The sequence below is a fragment of the Arachis hypogaea genome, chromosome 13 (assembly GCF_003086295.3).
Source record: "Arachis hypogaea cultivar Tifrunner chromosome 13, arahy.Tifrunner.gnm2.J5K5, whole genome shotgun sequence".
NCBI classification, from domain to species: Eukaryota; Viridiplantae; Streptophyta; class Magnoliopsida; order Fabales; family Fabaceae; genus Arachis; species Arachis hypogaea.
In genome coordinates this window covers 25,340,976-25,358,233 of record NC_092048.1, presented here as the reverse complement: position 1 = coordinate 25,358,233, position 17,258 = coordinate 25,340,976, and the positions used below count along the sequence as shown (strand labels likewise).

General features: G+C 42.3%; 1 protein-coding gene across 1 annotated transcript; it reads left to right on the top strand.

Moving 5' to 3' along the window:
* The first annotated feature begins 261 nt into the window (after positions 1-261).
* Positions 262-762, top strand: LOC140177503 (uncharacterized). The gene has a single exon (XM_072210619.1). It carries the CDS (start codon positions 262-264, stop codon positions 760-762), a length of 501 nt encoding a protein of 166 aa, XP_072066720.1.
* The last annotated feature ends 16,496 nt before the right edge of the window (positions 763-17,258 follow it).

Here is a 17,258-nt window from a genome sequence, read left to right as displayed (position 1 = left end):
CACACAGAGAAGATCCCGCCTCCCCGTCCTATCAAACACAAAAAAGGAGGAAGTCAGACGGAATATTTCGAATACTACAAACTCTACAGGCACCCTACCAACGAATGCTACAACCTGAAAAATGTCATAGAGAAGTTGGCCCGGGAATGACAACTGGACCAATACCTAGCCAACAGAACAGACAACCAAAGAAAGAGAAAAAGGGATGAAGAGGGAGGACGGCCAGAACGCCCCCTCTCACCCCCAGAAAGGCACGTCGATATGATCAATGGAGGAGTCGCAGGAGGTAGGATCTCAAGATCGTCCCGCAAAAGGCACCTTAAGGAGGCATACCATGTCGCAGAGGAGAGTCAACCACCCGACTTCCCCACAATCTCTTTTACCAAAGAAGATGCTATAGGCATCGCCCTAGGGCATGACGATCCCGTAGTTATCACCATCATACTGGAAAATGCCAACTTCCATCGAACTCTGGTCGACCAGGAGAGTTCGGCTGACATCCTATTCAAAGCCGCCTCTGACAGGCTCGGGAACGAAGAAAAGGAGTTAAACGCATATCCCAACAGCCTATTCGGGCTGGGGGACACCCCGATTCAACCTCTCGGATACATCTCGTTGCACACTACCTTCGGGAAGGAAGCCTGGTCCAGAACATTAAGTGTCGACTACATTGTAGTCGATGTAAGCTCGGTATATAATGCCCTCCTAGGCCGGACAACTCTAAACCGACTCGCCGCAGTAGTATCTACTCCACACCTATAAATGAAATTCTCAACTACGGAAGGCATAGCCATCATAAAGGGTGATCAGAAGCTTGCTCGATGATGCTACAATGACAGCGTAAACCTGAAAGGTAGCCCGGAGGGAGGGAGACTAACGCCATCGAACTCGGAGGAGCCTGAATACGTGAAGAATTTTGTCCACAACCAGAAGGCGAGACCGAGGAGGTACAGGTTAGAGATACCCCAGATAAGACAACCAAAGTCGGAGCAAACCTAAAAGAAGGCCTAAAGGAGCTACTCATTAAGTTCCTAAAAGAAAACTCGGACCTCTTCACCTGGAAAGCCGCTGACATGCCCGGCTTTGATCCCGGACTGATGAGGCATAGATTGGTCGTATACCCTGAATCTCGACCAATACAACAAAAGCGTAGGAAGCTCGGCCCGGAAAGATCACAAGTCGTGGAGGAGAAAGTGCGGGCCTTGCTAGAGGCAGGATTCGTAAGAGAGGTTAAGTACCAACTTTGGCTGGCGAATGTCGTGCTGGTAAAGAAGCCAAATGGAAAGTGGAAAATATGTGTAGACTACACCGACCTCAACAAAGCCTGTCCAAAAGACCTTTACCCCCTTCCAAGCATCGACGCCTTAGTCGATGCATCCTCAGGGTACAAGTACCTCTCCTTCATGGACGCCTACCCAGGATATAACCAAATACCAATGCATAAACCCGACCAAGAAAAAACCTCGTTCCTAACCCCAAAAGCAAACTACTACTACGTCGTAATGCCGTTTAGACTAATGAACGTGGGGGCCACATATCAGAGGTCCATAAACAAGGTATTCGCTGGTCACATCGGGAAGCTAATGGAAGTCTACGTGGACAACATGCTAGTCAAAACTCAGTGGGAAGGAACATTGTTGTCCGATCTGGCCGAAGTATTCGACACCATAAGAAAGCACGGGATGAGGCTTAACCCCACAAAGTGCACCTTCACAGTGGAAGCCGGCAAGTTCCTAGGGTTCATGCTAAACTAAAGGGGCATTGAAGCAAACCCGGACAAATGCCGAGCTATACTCGACGTGAAAAGCCCGACCTGTGTAAAGGAGGTACAACAGCTAAATGGAAGGCTGGCTGCCTTGTCCAGATTTCTCGCCGGATCAGCCCTAAGGTCCCTCCCCTTCTACTTGATACTAAGAAAAGGGAAGAAGTTCGAATGGATCCCAGAATGCGAAAAGGCCTTCCAAGACTTCAAATCGTTCCTAGGACAACCACCCATCTTGACCCGACCTAAACAAGGAGAGGAGCTAATGTTATACCTAGCAGTCGGAAGTCGAGCGATAGCATCAGCCCTAGTTCGAGAAGACGACAAAGGACAGGCAAAGGCAGCCAATAAGGTCATATTGACCAGGCTGAAATGCCGACTACAAGACGCAAAGGACGCCTGGGCAGAAGAGCTCCCACAAGTCTTGTGGGTGTATCAAACAACACCACATTCTACCACAGGTGAGTCGCCTTTCCCACTAGCCTACAGGGTAGAAGCAATGGTTCCAATTGAAATAAACGAAGGATTCCCCAAAGTGACCTTCTACAATGAGGAAATCAACCCTCAAGCACAGAGAGAATAGCTCGACCTGCTACCAGAGGTTTGAGAAAGAGCTCGGATAAGAGAGGAATCGCTAAAGTGTCGAATGGGACTCAGATACAACCAGAAGGTAATCCAACGAAGCTTCATGACCAACGACCTTATCCTGATCCAAAATGACATCAGAGCAGGCAGGTCGAGAAAAGGGAAGCTAGCTGCCAATTGGAAAGGACTATACCGGGTGGCCGAAGTACTAGGAAAGGGTTACTATAAAGTGGCCGACCTCCAAGGGCGGGAGCTCTCGAGGTCGTGGCATGCCTGTAACCTAAGAAGGTACTATAGCTAGAAAGACTTGAACCAAGGTACACTCTTTTTCCCAGCAAAGGGTTTTTTAATGAGGCATCAGGTCAAGAACTAAAGGGGCCCCGAACTACAGGGTAACCAGGCATGTATAGGGGTTTCCATTTCTTGCATTTTATCTTAATAAAATCTGCCATTCCTTAAAAAGTTTCCCACCAAGGCGCATTAATTTATGCTCGATAAAACAAAAAATCGATGCCCAACCATACAGGGTCGGCAGGATGAAGTGACGAGGTCCAAATTAATTTGAGAAGTTATAAAAGCAATGCGTACAAAGCGACATAACAAGGTCGAATTAAAAATGAAGTTGTAGAAATAACTTAAAAAGTCCCGACAGAGAAGTTGAACCACCGAAAGGATCACTAAAAAGGAACAATGTATGCCTCAACCACGCAAAGGTCGGACAAAGCCTATAGGCTACAGACATTCGAAGGAACCTCTAAAGTAGAAATTCAGAAATCGAACACTACTCCTAAAAGTTTCTAAGTAAAAGCTAAAAGGTAGAAGTTCGGAAGGAACACTACTTAAAAAGCAGAATACAACTAAAGGTCCAGAACACGCAAAATGCCAGCTAGAAAGTTGCCAAAAGGCAACTAAGAAGCAAAGTAAATCAATCAACATACCCGCAAGCCAAGCAACTCGGACACTACCTACAAAAGCTATAAAAAAATTAGCTGAAAGGTAGGACCCAAATATCCAGAAAGGCTCAATCCACGCAACGAAAAGGTAAAGGTTCACCACGAACATTACCTAGGAGACATTCGCTACGCTACCAAAGCAATCGACCAAAATATCAAAAGGATGAATATTAAGAAGTTGCTAAAGAGCAATTAAAGGGTAAGGTGTTTTCAACAGCCAACCATCAAGGGCGGATAAGAAGTGACTGAGAATAAAAACCAAGCGCTACGTGCAAATTGTTGAAGAACAAAGTAAACAAACCCCAAAAGGTTAAACATTAAAAGTTGCTAGAGGCAATTATAAAGTAAAAATGTTTAACTACCAACTATTACACAAAGGTGTTCAAAAGCCTATAGATCGGACCACATCAGCACATAATTTGGAAGGAAGACATGAAAATAGAAGTCACAAAGGGTCAAGCTTCACCCCTGTAGCTGCATCCTAAGGAAGTTGAGGAATAATCGAGATCGGAACAGCCCCGAAAACACCATTAAGACATCCACGTCAGGGTCGGCCTCAGACTGGGTAGCCTCAGCAGAAGGGGTCGGAAAAGCCTTGGTCTTCAGGTCGGGCACAAGAATCTCATCTTCATCGAGGGCAAACACGATCTTACCATCCACCGCAACATTATCCATGTTAAACAAAGAGAGGTCGAGATCGGGAGTCAGAACCCAGACCTGTTCTTTCAAATTTTCGTACATGGCAGTCACACCATTCACCACGTGACCCTGCAGCTCAGCATAATTATCATAAGAGGATTAAAGCTTCTCCTTCACCTCAAGGAGCTCGGCATACGTCTAGGTATAGCTCTCCTTGTCCTTCTTTGCCATCTCCTCCGCCAAGTTAGAGGCAGTCTCAGTAGTAGTAGCTCAGGATTTCTCCTTTTTCAATGTAAGCTCCAGCCCCACATTCTTCGCCTCCAGCTCAGACCTCAAACCCTCAACCCTCTCAAATTCAGCCTTGGCGCTTCCCAGAAAGGCGCTGGTGGCATTAATAGGGACCTTTTTAAACTCTTTCACCAACGCGCATTCAGGTTAGCCATCCAGACACAGTTACGGGCCATGTAATGAAAGTGCTTGAGGATGGATACATCGTCAGTAGAGACAAAATCGTAAGGCACAATATGCTCCTCCGTAAAGGCCACACCATCAAAATCTTTGTCATTAATGTCAACAGCACCAACTATCTTCTGCTTCTTGGGAGCGGGCCCAGAGGAGGAAGGAGAGGAAGCAACATCGAAACTTGCCAAAGGCGGGTCGGTGGGAACCAAACGGACGTGAGGGGTCAAAATAACCTTCCTCGAACCCTGAGAACCCAAGTTCGGCTTCTTTGGTGGAAGTTAAAAGGTGCCTTCCCCTGACGTTTTCCTTTGCAAATTCTGAACAGCCACAGTCTTCTTGGTTTTACGAAGGAACTTCATGGAATCAGACCCCAAAGCCATCTCTGGAGAAGCAAAAAATAAAAAACAGTTACAAAAACTACAACTATAGACAAGGTAGTAAAAAGCAAGGAATGTCGGGAACTACCTAGCTCATAACAGATAAATGCAGGATCCCCTAAAAACTTCTTCGTGTCCAAATGAGGAGGCTATCCCCAATGCTCCTCCAATGCACCCACAAAGACCCTCTCTACCTCATCTAGACTCTCTCAAGGGTACTTAAGTATTACGAGATTCTCTTGCCACCAAAGGGGAAAAGAGGGCTCCTTATTCTCATCTAAAAAGAAGGGATGAACTTCATCCACTGCCCGGACCTTGAAATAAAAATTCTTAAAATCATGAAAAGAGTCGTCAAAAATGGCAAAAACCTTTTTGCCTTGGTTAGCCTGGAAAGAGATCTAAGAAGCCTTTTTCTTGGCCGCCCCAGGCTTTGTCAATACAAACAAATATAGAAACAAACAGAGGGAAGGTCGGACACCCAACTCCTGACACAACAGTTGAAAAATTTTCATGAAAGCTCAGAAGTTGGGATGAAGCTGAGTAGGGGCAAGGTTACAGTTCTAAAGAATCTCAGTCTCAAACTCGGTAAACGGGATGGTAATACCTAACATGGTGAAAAAATAGTCATAGACATAGAAGAACGGACACTCTGTCCAACTTAAAGGGAGAAAGTTGACCCTCTCCTCAGGATCGGGAGCCACTAGTTCATAATCTTTTTCATCCTCCCTATTCCCACAAATCCTATGTGTTCCGAGGGTTACCTAAAACAGGGAGGTCAATCTCTGATGAGATCTTTCAGATCTGGACTGGGCTGCTACGTCCGACTTGTTGACGCAGGAGATGCTGCTGGTCCTTGTTCACCGGAGGGAGTGGTACCTGCAAGAGACTCCGATGCTTAAGTCAGTACGGACTTTAGGCAGGTTTTTTGTAGAATTGGAGTATGAATTATACCTGGGTGCTCTAGTGTTTTATATTAGTGCTTGACGATCTTTCTTTGAGATAAGTTTGTTATCTTATCTTATCTTTTGGATGAGATCCTTATCTTTTTGGTCAGCTGCCTTCTAGCGGACGGTGACTTCTTTGTTTTGGGCCTTGTCGTGATTTTTCCGAACTCTTTGTGAGAGTTATCTATGATAGGCTGACCTTTAAAGAGGTCGATCCTTTTTTCTTCACTCAACTCGAGCCTTATAGTTCGGTCCAGGGTATGAACAATGCTCTGCTTGAGCTTCGATCCTTCCCCGAGGTCGTGCTTTTCGAGCTTCGACCACTTTCTAGGAAGTCGTGCTTGAGCATTAGTTTAGTTGCATTTGATCAGCTCCTTTCCGCGCGAGTCTGGCGTTTGTTTTGCTTAAATGTGAAGCGTTTTTAGCCCCTTAATTGCGGCATTGCTTTCGAAAGCGTTAGTTCCTTAGGATCATGCGAGCGTCTTTAAAGCCTATTGATTGGGCTTTTATTTGCCATTTCTTTTTCCCTCTCTTTAAACTTTGTTTGAAATCAAAGAAATGGTTTTTTCACTTCTTTCATCTTCCTCTTTTCTTCTCCTTCGAAAGAACTTTTCTCGTCTGACTCCATTGATTCTGCCCCAAGCTTTTCTTCTTTTCTGGAGCTTTTCAGAGGCGTCCTTTGGTGTTCTTGCTGCGCTTCTGTTGCTATTGTTCCTTTCTTCATCGTAGGTTGGTATTTCTTGTCTGTGACTTTTGTATTTTCTGATTGATTGATGGCTGTGACTTCCTTTTGTTTAAACTTCTGGTGACATTGTATGCCTTTATTTCTCTGAAGAAAGTTGGAATCTTTTTGTCTTTGCTGCTTGTTTGCGAAAATGTCGGTGCTAGGGTTTTTGGTTTTCATTCGCGCATTTTTCTTTTTGGTGAAGGGACTAAGATTTTGATTCCTCGTGTTTTTCCTTCTCTGTATCTGCATTTCCCCCAAAGGGTGCCTCTGGGTTTCGGTGGTGACCTTTGATTTGATAAATCCTTGGGGCGCCCTTTGTTTGTTATGTTTGCTTGCTTTCTGGCTATATTTTCATCTCCTTATTTGTGGCCAAGTTATTTTTGGCAGTAACGCCCCTTATTTTCTTGCTGTAGGTGTAGTGTTCTATGTCTTCACATAGAAATATTGTTGAGATGTCTACAAAGGTCCCCGCTGGTATGGCTAACTGGTTAGATTCTATAGTGTTGATGTGTGTTACCGTGGCCGACCCAAAGTATTGTGAGAAACTTAGGAGATTTCATAGGATCTGTAGTAGTAGAGATGATGAAAAGAACTATGAGCTGGTGTCGCCTGATCCTGAGAAGAGGGTTAGTTTTCCTCCCTTAGATTGAGCAGAGCGTCCATTTTTCTATGCCTATGACTATTTTTTTTTCCCAACTAGGTATAACCCTTCTTTTTACCGATTTTGAGAATGAAGTTTTATGGAACTGCAATGTAGCCCCATCGCAATTTCACCCGAACTCTTGGGCTTTTATGAAGATTTTCCAGCTGTTATGCCAAGAGCTGGGTGTCCGACCTACCCTATCTCTTTTCCTTTTCTTGTTTATGCTAACCAAACCCGGGGCGGCCAAGAAGAAGGCTTCTTGGATCTCCTTTCGAGCTACTCAGGGGAAAAAAATTTTTTCCATGTTTGATGACTATTTTTGGGACTTTAAAAATTATTATTTTAAAGTCCGAGCTGTTGAGGATGTTCGTTCCTTCTTCCTGGACGAAAATAATGAGCCGAGCTTTCCTTTTTGGAGGCAAAAAGATCCTGTAGTTCTTAGGTATCCCTGGGAGAGTTTAGATGAAGTAGAGCAGGCCTTGGTGGGTGTTTTAGAGGAGTATTAGGGGGAGCCTCCTCACCTGGATACTAAAAAGTTTTTAGGGGACCCCGCTCTTCTCCGTTCTGAGCTAGGTAGTGTCCGACCTCTTCTTTCATAGAAAGTTTTCTTTTATTGATTGTGATCTTGTTATTATCTATCGTGTGACTATTTTGCTGGCTTTATTTCAGAGATGGTGTCGTCATCGGATTCAATGAAGATGTTCTGCAAGGCAAAAAAGGTGGTGGCTGCGCAAAATTTGTTGAAGATGACGTCGGGGGAGAGCTCTTCACAGTTACCTCCGAAGAAGCTAGCATCTGATCTTCTGGGGCCGAGGAAAGTCATATCGACCCCTCGAGTCCAAATGATTCCGACTGATCCGCCCTTTTCGACATCTGACAGTTCCTCCTTCCCTACTTCAGCTGGTCCTCCTCCTAAGAAACCGAGGACTGTAGGCCCTTATAATCTGGAAGACAAGGAATTTGATGGCGTGTCTTTTGCCACAAAGCTGATTGCTCTTATGGTAAATTTTCTCTAGATGACGTGTCAATCCTTCATCATCTGGATTTCATATCAAGTAATAGTATCCGGATGGTCAATCTTAGTGTGGCCTTGTCCCGGGTTGTCAAGGAATCTCCAGTCCATGCCACTAAGGCCTTTTTGGAGGATGCCAAGGCTGATTATGATAGAATGAAGGGTTTAAAAGAGGAATTTGAGGCCAAAGCTGTTGGGTTGGAGCTTGAAATGGAGAGGGAAAAGGCTCGAGCTATTACCACAGAGGCGGCTGCTAATCTGGCCGGGGAGATGGCTAAAAAGTACAAGAAGAGCTATACTTGAACCTATGGAGTGTTGTTGGAGACTAGAGAGAGGCTTCAGTCAGCTCAGGACGACTATGCCGAGCTTCAGGGGCACGTGGTGAGTGGTATGAATGTGCTGTATGAAAACCTGAAGGCCCAGGTCCGAGTTCTTGCTCCTGAGGCCGACCTCTCCTTGTTTAGCATGGATAACAATGTGGAGGATGGCAAGATTGTGCCTGCCCCCGATGATGATGATGAGGCTCCTCCCACTATGTCGACGGTTAAGGTTTCTACAGCTCCTGTTGCTGAGTCTTCCGCTGCTCCTTCTGCTGAGGTGGTTCCTCCTGAGTCTGAGCCTAACGTGGAAATCCACAATGGCCCAGACGGAGTTGTTGGAGCCACCCCGATTTGATGATCCTACCTTCTCCCAAGGATGCAGTTACTGGGGTGAATTTGAAGCCTTTATAATTCTCTTTTTCAATATGTATTTGATGTGGTCCGGTCTGTGGACCTTTTGAACTTCTATTTTTTGTAGTGCTTCTGGATACTTTTTGACGTTTAGTTGCTTCTTAGAAACTTTTATTTTAATCAAAATACTTTAATCTCTTGGGTTGCCGTTAGGCAGCCTTTGAGCTTTTAATGTCTTAATTTTTCGCGTTTCAGTCTATCAATTCAGCTTGTGACAATATGCTTGTATTTGGAGGTTGCTCTTTCAATCCCTATGTGGTCTTTGTGTTTTTGCCGTTTGAGCTTTTTAGTCAAGTTCCAAATAACTTTTTAGGTGGTGTTCATATTGAACCCTTTCTTTTTAGTTTATTTGAACGACTTTTTAGCTCCGCCTCTGAGGTCGTGCTTTCGCTTTTTAAGTAGTTTCTCTTTTCAAGACTTACACCCTTTGGCTAAGCATCTCGGGCCTAAGCTTTTCAACCTTTTTGGCCTTTATATGGTGTTTATTTGAACTCTTTGTGAGAGTTAGTGATAAACTCCAATTTTGTGGTTTATCTTGTGCTTATTTTAGGAGATTTTATCACCTTTTCCCACATTTATTCAATGAAATAGCATAGTTTTGTAATTCTCCCTTAATTTATGCTTAAGTGTAAAAACATGCTTTTTAGGCCCTTAAATTGGTGATTTTAACTCACTTTAATTCCATCCGATGTCTTGACGTATTTGTTGAGTGATTTCAAGTTCATAAGGCAAGTATTGGATGGAAGAAATGAGGAGAAAAAACATACAAAGTGGAGAATGCATGAAGAAACAAGGATTGGGAATGCATCGATGGGCGCGCAAGCGTAAAAGGCGCGTGCGCGCAGAAGTGACTTTGCATAGAGACGTGCACGCGTACATGATGCGTACGCGCGGATGAAGAAACAGCGAATCGACGCGCACGCGCACATGGCGCGTAGGCGTCGATACTCGCACGTGACCCACTTAAAGGCAAAACGCTGGGGGGCAATTTCTGAGCTGCCCAGGCCCAAATCCAACTTGTTTCTGAGTGTATTTCATGCAGAATTGAAGTCCAAGCAAGGGAGAGCAATTAGTTAGTCAACATGAGCCTTTAGTTAGTTTTCTAGAGAGAGAAGCTCCCTTTTCTCTCTAGAATTAAGTTAGGATTAGGTTAATCTCTTGTAGATCTTGAGTTAATTACTTGATTTCATCTTGTTTCTTTTACAATTTCACATTTCTACATCTTGACTTTCTTAGTTGTAATGTTAATTTTTCATTTTGCCCTCTTGCATGTTGATGAACATTGTTGGATCTAATTCCCTTTTAATGCAATTTCATGTTTCCATGTTTTTTTTATGTTGATCTTGCTTGCTCTTATTGATTTCTCACTTATGATAGTTGTGGGTTTTCCTTAATTTTAGCATTTTGTGATGTTTACTTTTATTGCACATTAGGTGTTTGATAGAATGCTTTCTATAGTTTGTGAGTAGTTCTCTTGACCCTTGGCCTAGGCTAAGGGGATTGAGTGATCTTGAGTCCTTGGGCTTCATTGAATTGGTAATTCTAGAACCCTTGGGGATCAATTTGATAACCATTGATTCTAGCCCACTACTAAGTTAATTAGTAGCTAGGTTGGGACTTATGAATTGATGTTGATCAAGCCATTTGACGTATTCCAAGCCTAGGAGTAGATATTACACACTTAAGGCTTTAGTGAGTAGACCTAATGAGCTCGGTTCCTCATAATTATCAATATTTGAATTGTTGGTAAGGATAGTGATCTCAATCACCTAAGTCTTATCCAAGAGTTCTTTATCTTGCTTTCCTTAATTACTTGCTTGATTTACTTTCCTTGCTCCTCTTATAAATCAAAACCCCTTGTCCCTTCATAGCCAATAATTGACCATCTCATTGCAATCCCTTATGAGACGACCCAGAGTCTAAATACTTCGGTTAATTCTTATTTGGGGTTTGTTATTTGTGACAAAACCATATTTTAATTTGATGTGAGAGTTGTTTGTTAGTTTGGAGCTATGCTTACAACGAAGTAATTCCTTTCTTTAAGAAGAAAATCTAGACCGGCAACAATTTTCTATCAGTTAGCTACGATAGGCCGACCTTTAAAGAGGTCGGTCCTTTTTTCTTTGCCCAACTCGGACCTTATAGTTCGGTCCAGGGTATGAACACTATGAAACCTCCTAAACTTCTCACAGTATTCCCGATCTGCTACAGTCACACAACCCAATACTACAAAATCTAGCCAATCAACCATACCAGGAAGAACCTTTATGGACATTTCGACAAGATTTTTACGAGACATAGACACTATACCTACAGCAAGAAAAACGAAAGGCGTCACCAGCAGCAACTCGGCCAAAAAAGCAAAAAACAAAAGAAAAGGCTAGCAAGCAACAACAAGACAGCAAAGGGTGCCCCAGGATTCACAAAACGACTGACGCTGTAACCCAGAGACACCCTTTGGAGGCAGTACAAACACAGATAGAAGCACAAACTCAAAAGATCAAAAACCCACAAACCCTAATCATCCGACAGCAAAAACATCAAAGCTTTACCAAAAAATTTCAAAAGTAAAAAGCAAACATGCAACATTACCAAAAGGTAAAAACGGGAATGAAGGAGAATTTCATCGCAAATGGCCAGATCACCATCAAACAGAGAGCATAAAATGAAGAGAATAAATACCAACCTGGAAAGGAGAAGTAGAAACGGTGACGAACAAACAGCAAAGTCACAAACAATCCCCACCAGAGAACAACAATAAGAGCGTAAAAATCCAAGAAAAGAAAGCTGGGGCAGACAGAGGAAGAGCGAAAGAAAGCTTCTTTCTCCAAACAAAAATGAAACAGAAGAAAGCGAAAGAGGAAAATTAACTAAGTCCCTCTAATTTTAAACAAAGGCCAAGGGAGGGAAAACGAAGCGACAAAAGGGGAATGAAGCCCAAAATTAATGAGCCCTAAAGACGCTCGCAGATACCCAAAAGGGGTGTCACACTTGGGGAACTGACACGGCATTTAAAGCTGACGCTTCACATCTTAAAGAAGCTATGAAAAAGGCACAGAACTCGTGATAAACCACTATTTTATGGTTTATCTTGTACTCAATTGAGTGGTTTTTATCAAGTCTTTGCATACTTATTCATACTAATTGTATGGTTTTACATTTTTCCTTCCTAATCTTGTGCTATGATTGAAAACATGTTTCTTTGGCCTTAAATTTGCTATGTTTAATCCTCTCTTATTACCATTCGATGCCTTGATATGTGTGTTAAGTGATTTCAGAGTTTATAGGGCAGGAATGGCTTAAAGGATGGAAAGGAAGCATGCAAACGTGGAAGGAATACAAGAAATTGAAGGAACTGCTAAGCTATCCAGCCTAACCTCTTCGCACTCAAACGGTCATAACTTAAGCTACAGAGATCCAAATGAGGCGGTTCCAGTTGCATTGGAAAGCTAACATCTAGGGCTTCGAAATAATATATAATTTGTTATAGTTTCTTTGAAGATAAGTGACGTGAACGCGTGAATCCACGCGCACACATGGATTTGCACAAATCCAGCGACCTGTACGTTTCTGAATTCGCCCCCAGTGATTTCTGGGCTGTTTCTGACCCAGTTTTCGGCCCAAAAAACACAGATTAGAGGCTATAAAGTGGGAGAATCCATTCATTCATAAAACACACTTCTCATTATTCACAATTTTAGGTTTTAGATGTAGTTTCTAGAGAGAGAGGCTCTCTCCTCTCTCTTAGGTTTTAGGATTAGGATTTCTCCTAGTTTATGGTTATTTCTTCATTCCAGGTTCAATGTTTCTTTAATTTATGTTCTCTTCTACTTCTATTTATGCTATTACTTTAGTTGATTACTTGATGTTGCCAATTTGGTTTATGGATTCATATGTTTAATTTGATTTTCTATTTAATATAATTTGAGAGATTTTAGGTTTATGATTGTTTTTTTCTATTTATGATATAAATAATTTGGATTTTTCCCCTTTTGGTTTTGGTTGAGTAATTGGTGACACTTGAGTTATCAAACTCAGCTGTTGATTGAAAATTGGAATTTGCTGATTGATTTGGATCCCTATAAAGCTAGTCTTTCCATAGGAGTTGACTAGGACTTGAGGAATCAAGTTGATTAGTCCACTTGACTTTCCTTTATTTAGTAAGAGTTAACTAAGTGGGAGCAATAAACAATTCTCATCACACCTGATAAGGATAATTGGGATGGAATTTCCAATTCTCATACCTTACCAAGAGTTTTTCTAATTAATAATTTACTTTTCTTGTCATTTAATTTACTTGTTCTTTAATTCAAATACCCCCAAAAATACACTTTTCTCATAACCAATAATAAATCATATCTCCCTGCAATTCCTTGAGAGACGATCCGAGGTTTGAATACTTCGGTTATCAATTTTATTAGGGGTTTATTACTTGTGACAACCAAAACTTTTGTACGAAAGGATTCTCTATTGGTTTAGAAACTATACTTACAACGTGATTACTTTATTTTTATGAAATTCTTTACCATCAAGAATCTAGTTCGTAAAAAAATGGCGCCGTTACCGGGGAATTGCAATTGTGTGCCTTATTATTGGTTATTGTAAATATTTTCTTTTGCTTGTTTATTTGTTTTTATTTTTATTTTTAATTTTTATTAGCTACTATGAGTTCTCACCCCTGTCGCTTTGAGTTTGGTTCCAATGTTGTTGTAAGGAATGGAAGCTATAACAGGAACATGCATCAAGGTCAAAACAATCAAAGATGGAAGGAGCCACGAGGATCTGATCAACCCTTTTGGCAACAACCCCCTCCAATGCGCTATAACCAACAACCATTATGTGATGCATACCAAGACAATAGTTATGGTGGACCCTTTCGTGACAACCAACCTCCACCAAATTACTATGGTCAAGAGCCATTCCAGGGTGCATATCAAGATGATGAATATGGTGGACCCCCTTGTAGTTACCAACAAGCCCCACCATATGCTTATGAACAACCTCCTCAACATAACTCTGAACCACCATACTCACAAGTCCCTTTCCACCATTCACCTCCATATGACCCTAATCCTCATCCACCACACCAACCACCATATGAACCACACCCAGAACCACCATCTCCATATCCTTATCAAGAAGAACCGCCTCCGTATTATGAGCCCTCTCTCCCAACAAATGAACCCTCCTATCCACCCCAACCTCCATTGGATAACAACACACTCATCTCTAACATCATTGATCTCACCTCTACACTCCAAAATCTTATATCCCGCATGAACTAACCCTTTACCTCCAATATTCAACCCTCAAGCTCTAGTGCACTTCCTTTTCAACCACATAATGATCTTTCTATCCCATTACCACCCTCCATAGAAGAGCACCCACATCCATCAATCCAAGAGAAAGATGATCCCAATTATGCTATTGATATGGAACAAGAAAGAAGAAATCATCTTCGTAAATCCATACTTCATAAGAAGCTAGAGGAGGCCCTAAGGGTAGCGGTAGGAGAGACCCTTGAAGATGAAAGGATAGTTGAAAAGAGTTGTCATAGAAAGGAAATCATCAAGGAGGAGTACGATCTTGTACTAAAACCACTGGACAAGGCAGCAATTATTGAAAAGAAAGAAGTGGTTGTAGACTTAGGAGATGCTGAACCTCCATTGGAAAGTCCAGTCCTAGAGCCTCCTTCTAAGGTGTTTGATGTTGATGTTGAGGAGGATGTACAACCTCCAAGGCAGATCATGGTTGAAGACTTTGCAGAGGTTGATCAAGAGATGGAGATTAAAGAAGAAGAAGCACAACCCCTCATGCCCTTGGTAAGCAATGAAGAAGAGTTTGAATTGGAAGAAAGCTACTAAGAGGAAGAGGTTGGGATTGAAGAAGCTTGCAAAGAGGTGGAAGTTGTCAAGGAAGAACATAAGGAAATGGAGCTTGAAATCACCTTGCCAAAGTTGTTGGAGACCTCTCCTCCAAAGCCATTACCATCCAATACATTCAAGTGGGTAAAATACTTATCCTTAACCTTTACTTTCCTACTTGAATATGGGCTACTTGAAACAGATGGTCAGCTTCGAGCTCTTTGTGGCTTTAAGAGTAAGAGGGAGATGGTTAGTGGTTGGCAACACAATCCTAGATTCGTTGTGGTTGGGAGCTCAAAATCTAAATACAAGGGTTGGTGTAGAGCTCGAATGAATAGGTCTAGGAAGCTGTTTGGATGCCTTAGTGAGAATTCAGATTGCTTATCACTCGGATAGAATCATGATGATCAACTTGAAGACAGGTGTAGAATCAAGATTTGGGATCCGGGAATATATGATGTTCAGTTTTGGGAGCTCAAAGCTTGTGCAGCACTCCATCAAAGCTTGAGAAATTTACTTGGTATTGATAGAGTTTATTGGAAGTCCAAGCATTGGTGGAAGTTTCAAGACGAGTTCAAGCACAAGCCACCATGAGAAGGAGCTCACCAAATGTCCAACTTAAGGACTTTAACTAAAAGTGCTAGGTGGGAGACAACCCACCATGGTATGATCGTTATTTTTCAGTCTCAGTTTTATTTTACTTTGTTTTATCCTTAGTTTTATTTTATTTTATTTTTCTTAGTGTTCATTCATAATGTCTGCATTAGCATCTGCATTCTGCATTCTGCATATATAAAAAAAGGCAAACCACGCGTGCGTGCAGGCCATGTGTGGGCGTCGATTGCTTATTCGCTCTCCCATCCAACGAACAGAAAATTGTGATGGAATCGTGCGGCTAGTGTGCTCTACGCACAATTCGACCCACGCACACGCGTCTATGACGCGTGCGCGTCATTTGCCACAAAGGAAAGCCACGCGTACGCGTCAAGCACGCGCACGCGTGGATAGGAAAATTGACGTAAATAGGATTTTGGACAGAAAGTTGTGCTGCCCCGCCGCTGGAACTGTGCTAGATGCACAAGGTCATCAACGCGTACGCGTCCCTGACGCGTGCGCGTCCTTTTGCTTCCAAGACCACCCACGCGCACGCGTGCCTTGCGCGCGCGCATCACGTCCCGTTTTTCATTCATTTCTCCTTTCTTCTCTTCTTTCCCCTTCTTTTCCTTCCCCCTCCCCCCCATCTACTCTTTCCCCCTTCTTTCCATTATTGCATTTATTTATTTCATGTTACCTTAGTTATCTATGGTTTCTTCTCATGCATTTTTATGTTGGTGTTGGAACTCTATTTGGGTCTTATATTATTATACTTGAGCTTGTGGATATCATCAATAGTGATTTTACAATTAATATTAATTTTTGGGGTTGCATGCATGTTTGGAATTCTTGCTTTCCCTGACGTATTTTACATGCATACCAAGTGTTTGTGAAAAGTCCGTATGGCATTGTGAATTCTTAATTATTCTATCCTTCTACTCTAATGCCTATTTTTCACAAAACCTTCCAATATTTTATTAATTAAATATGATTGTCAATACAAACGTTATTGTTAGTTTGTTACGACTGACAATACATTTTAGCTTTTAATGCTTGATCTACGCTACTCATGCCTTTGCCAGCATGCCAATAAACATCTTGCATTTAGTTGCCTCAATTTATCATGCTATATTTCCATTGATGTCCTAATTGCATGGAGTCGCGACCATGTGTTAACGACATTCTTCTTTACCTTGGCATGATTATCACTCGTACTGCCCTCTTCCTTACTCTATCCCTTTGAATTCATGCCCCTCTCTTTTCTCCCTTTTTCAGAATGGCCACCAGGAAGGGTACAGAGAGAGCCTCTAACAAGCCACCGGCGAGGAGAGGAACAAAAAGCACAAGCACCTTCAACAAATCAGCTGCTCCTTCAAATACTTCAGAGGTTGGACCGGCTAGACCGGCAGGCAAAGCGAATGGAGTGCCATAACAAGTGCCGACTTACACACCTCAAGGAGCTGATTATTGGCAACCACCCACCTGAAGAAGATCCAGAAACTCCGGACTTCACCTTACCTACCAGCACCGAGAGCCATGACGACCCCAACTGTGGAGATGCTGTTACTAACCCCCCTTTGCTCCCGACTGATGGCACCGAGGACAGTGCCAAGCTTTAAGTGTGGAGAGGTCAGTCAGTACCTGACTTCCAGAGGTAACTTCTCTAGCTTTTAACACCAACATTTTTAGTTTTTCTTTGGTTAGATAGAATAGATTGCATGATAATAATAGGTTGCATGTATGTTTGCTTGGTTAAAATAATTAATTTCTTTTCAAGACTCTATTTTATAATATTTCACTAATTTAAATTAAAAATCTTTTTGTTAAACTTGTTTGAAGATTGTAAAGTGGAACATGAATTATAGCTAAGAACACACAACCTGTGAGATTTGAGCTTAATAACATGGTTACACTATTTAACCATAATATTTTATTTTTGTGTGTTTTCTTCTCTATGATTGCAAT

Excerpts from the sequence above, each read along its gene's own strand:
- LOC140177503 (XM_072210619.1), top strand. The coding sequence starts at position 262 with ATGATCAATGGAGGAGTCGCAGGAGGTAGGATCTCAAGATCGTCCCGC.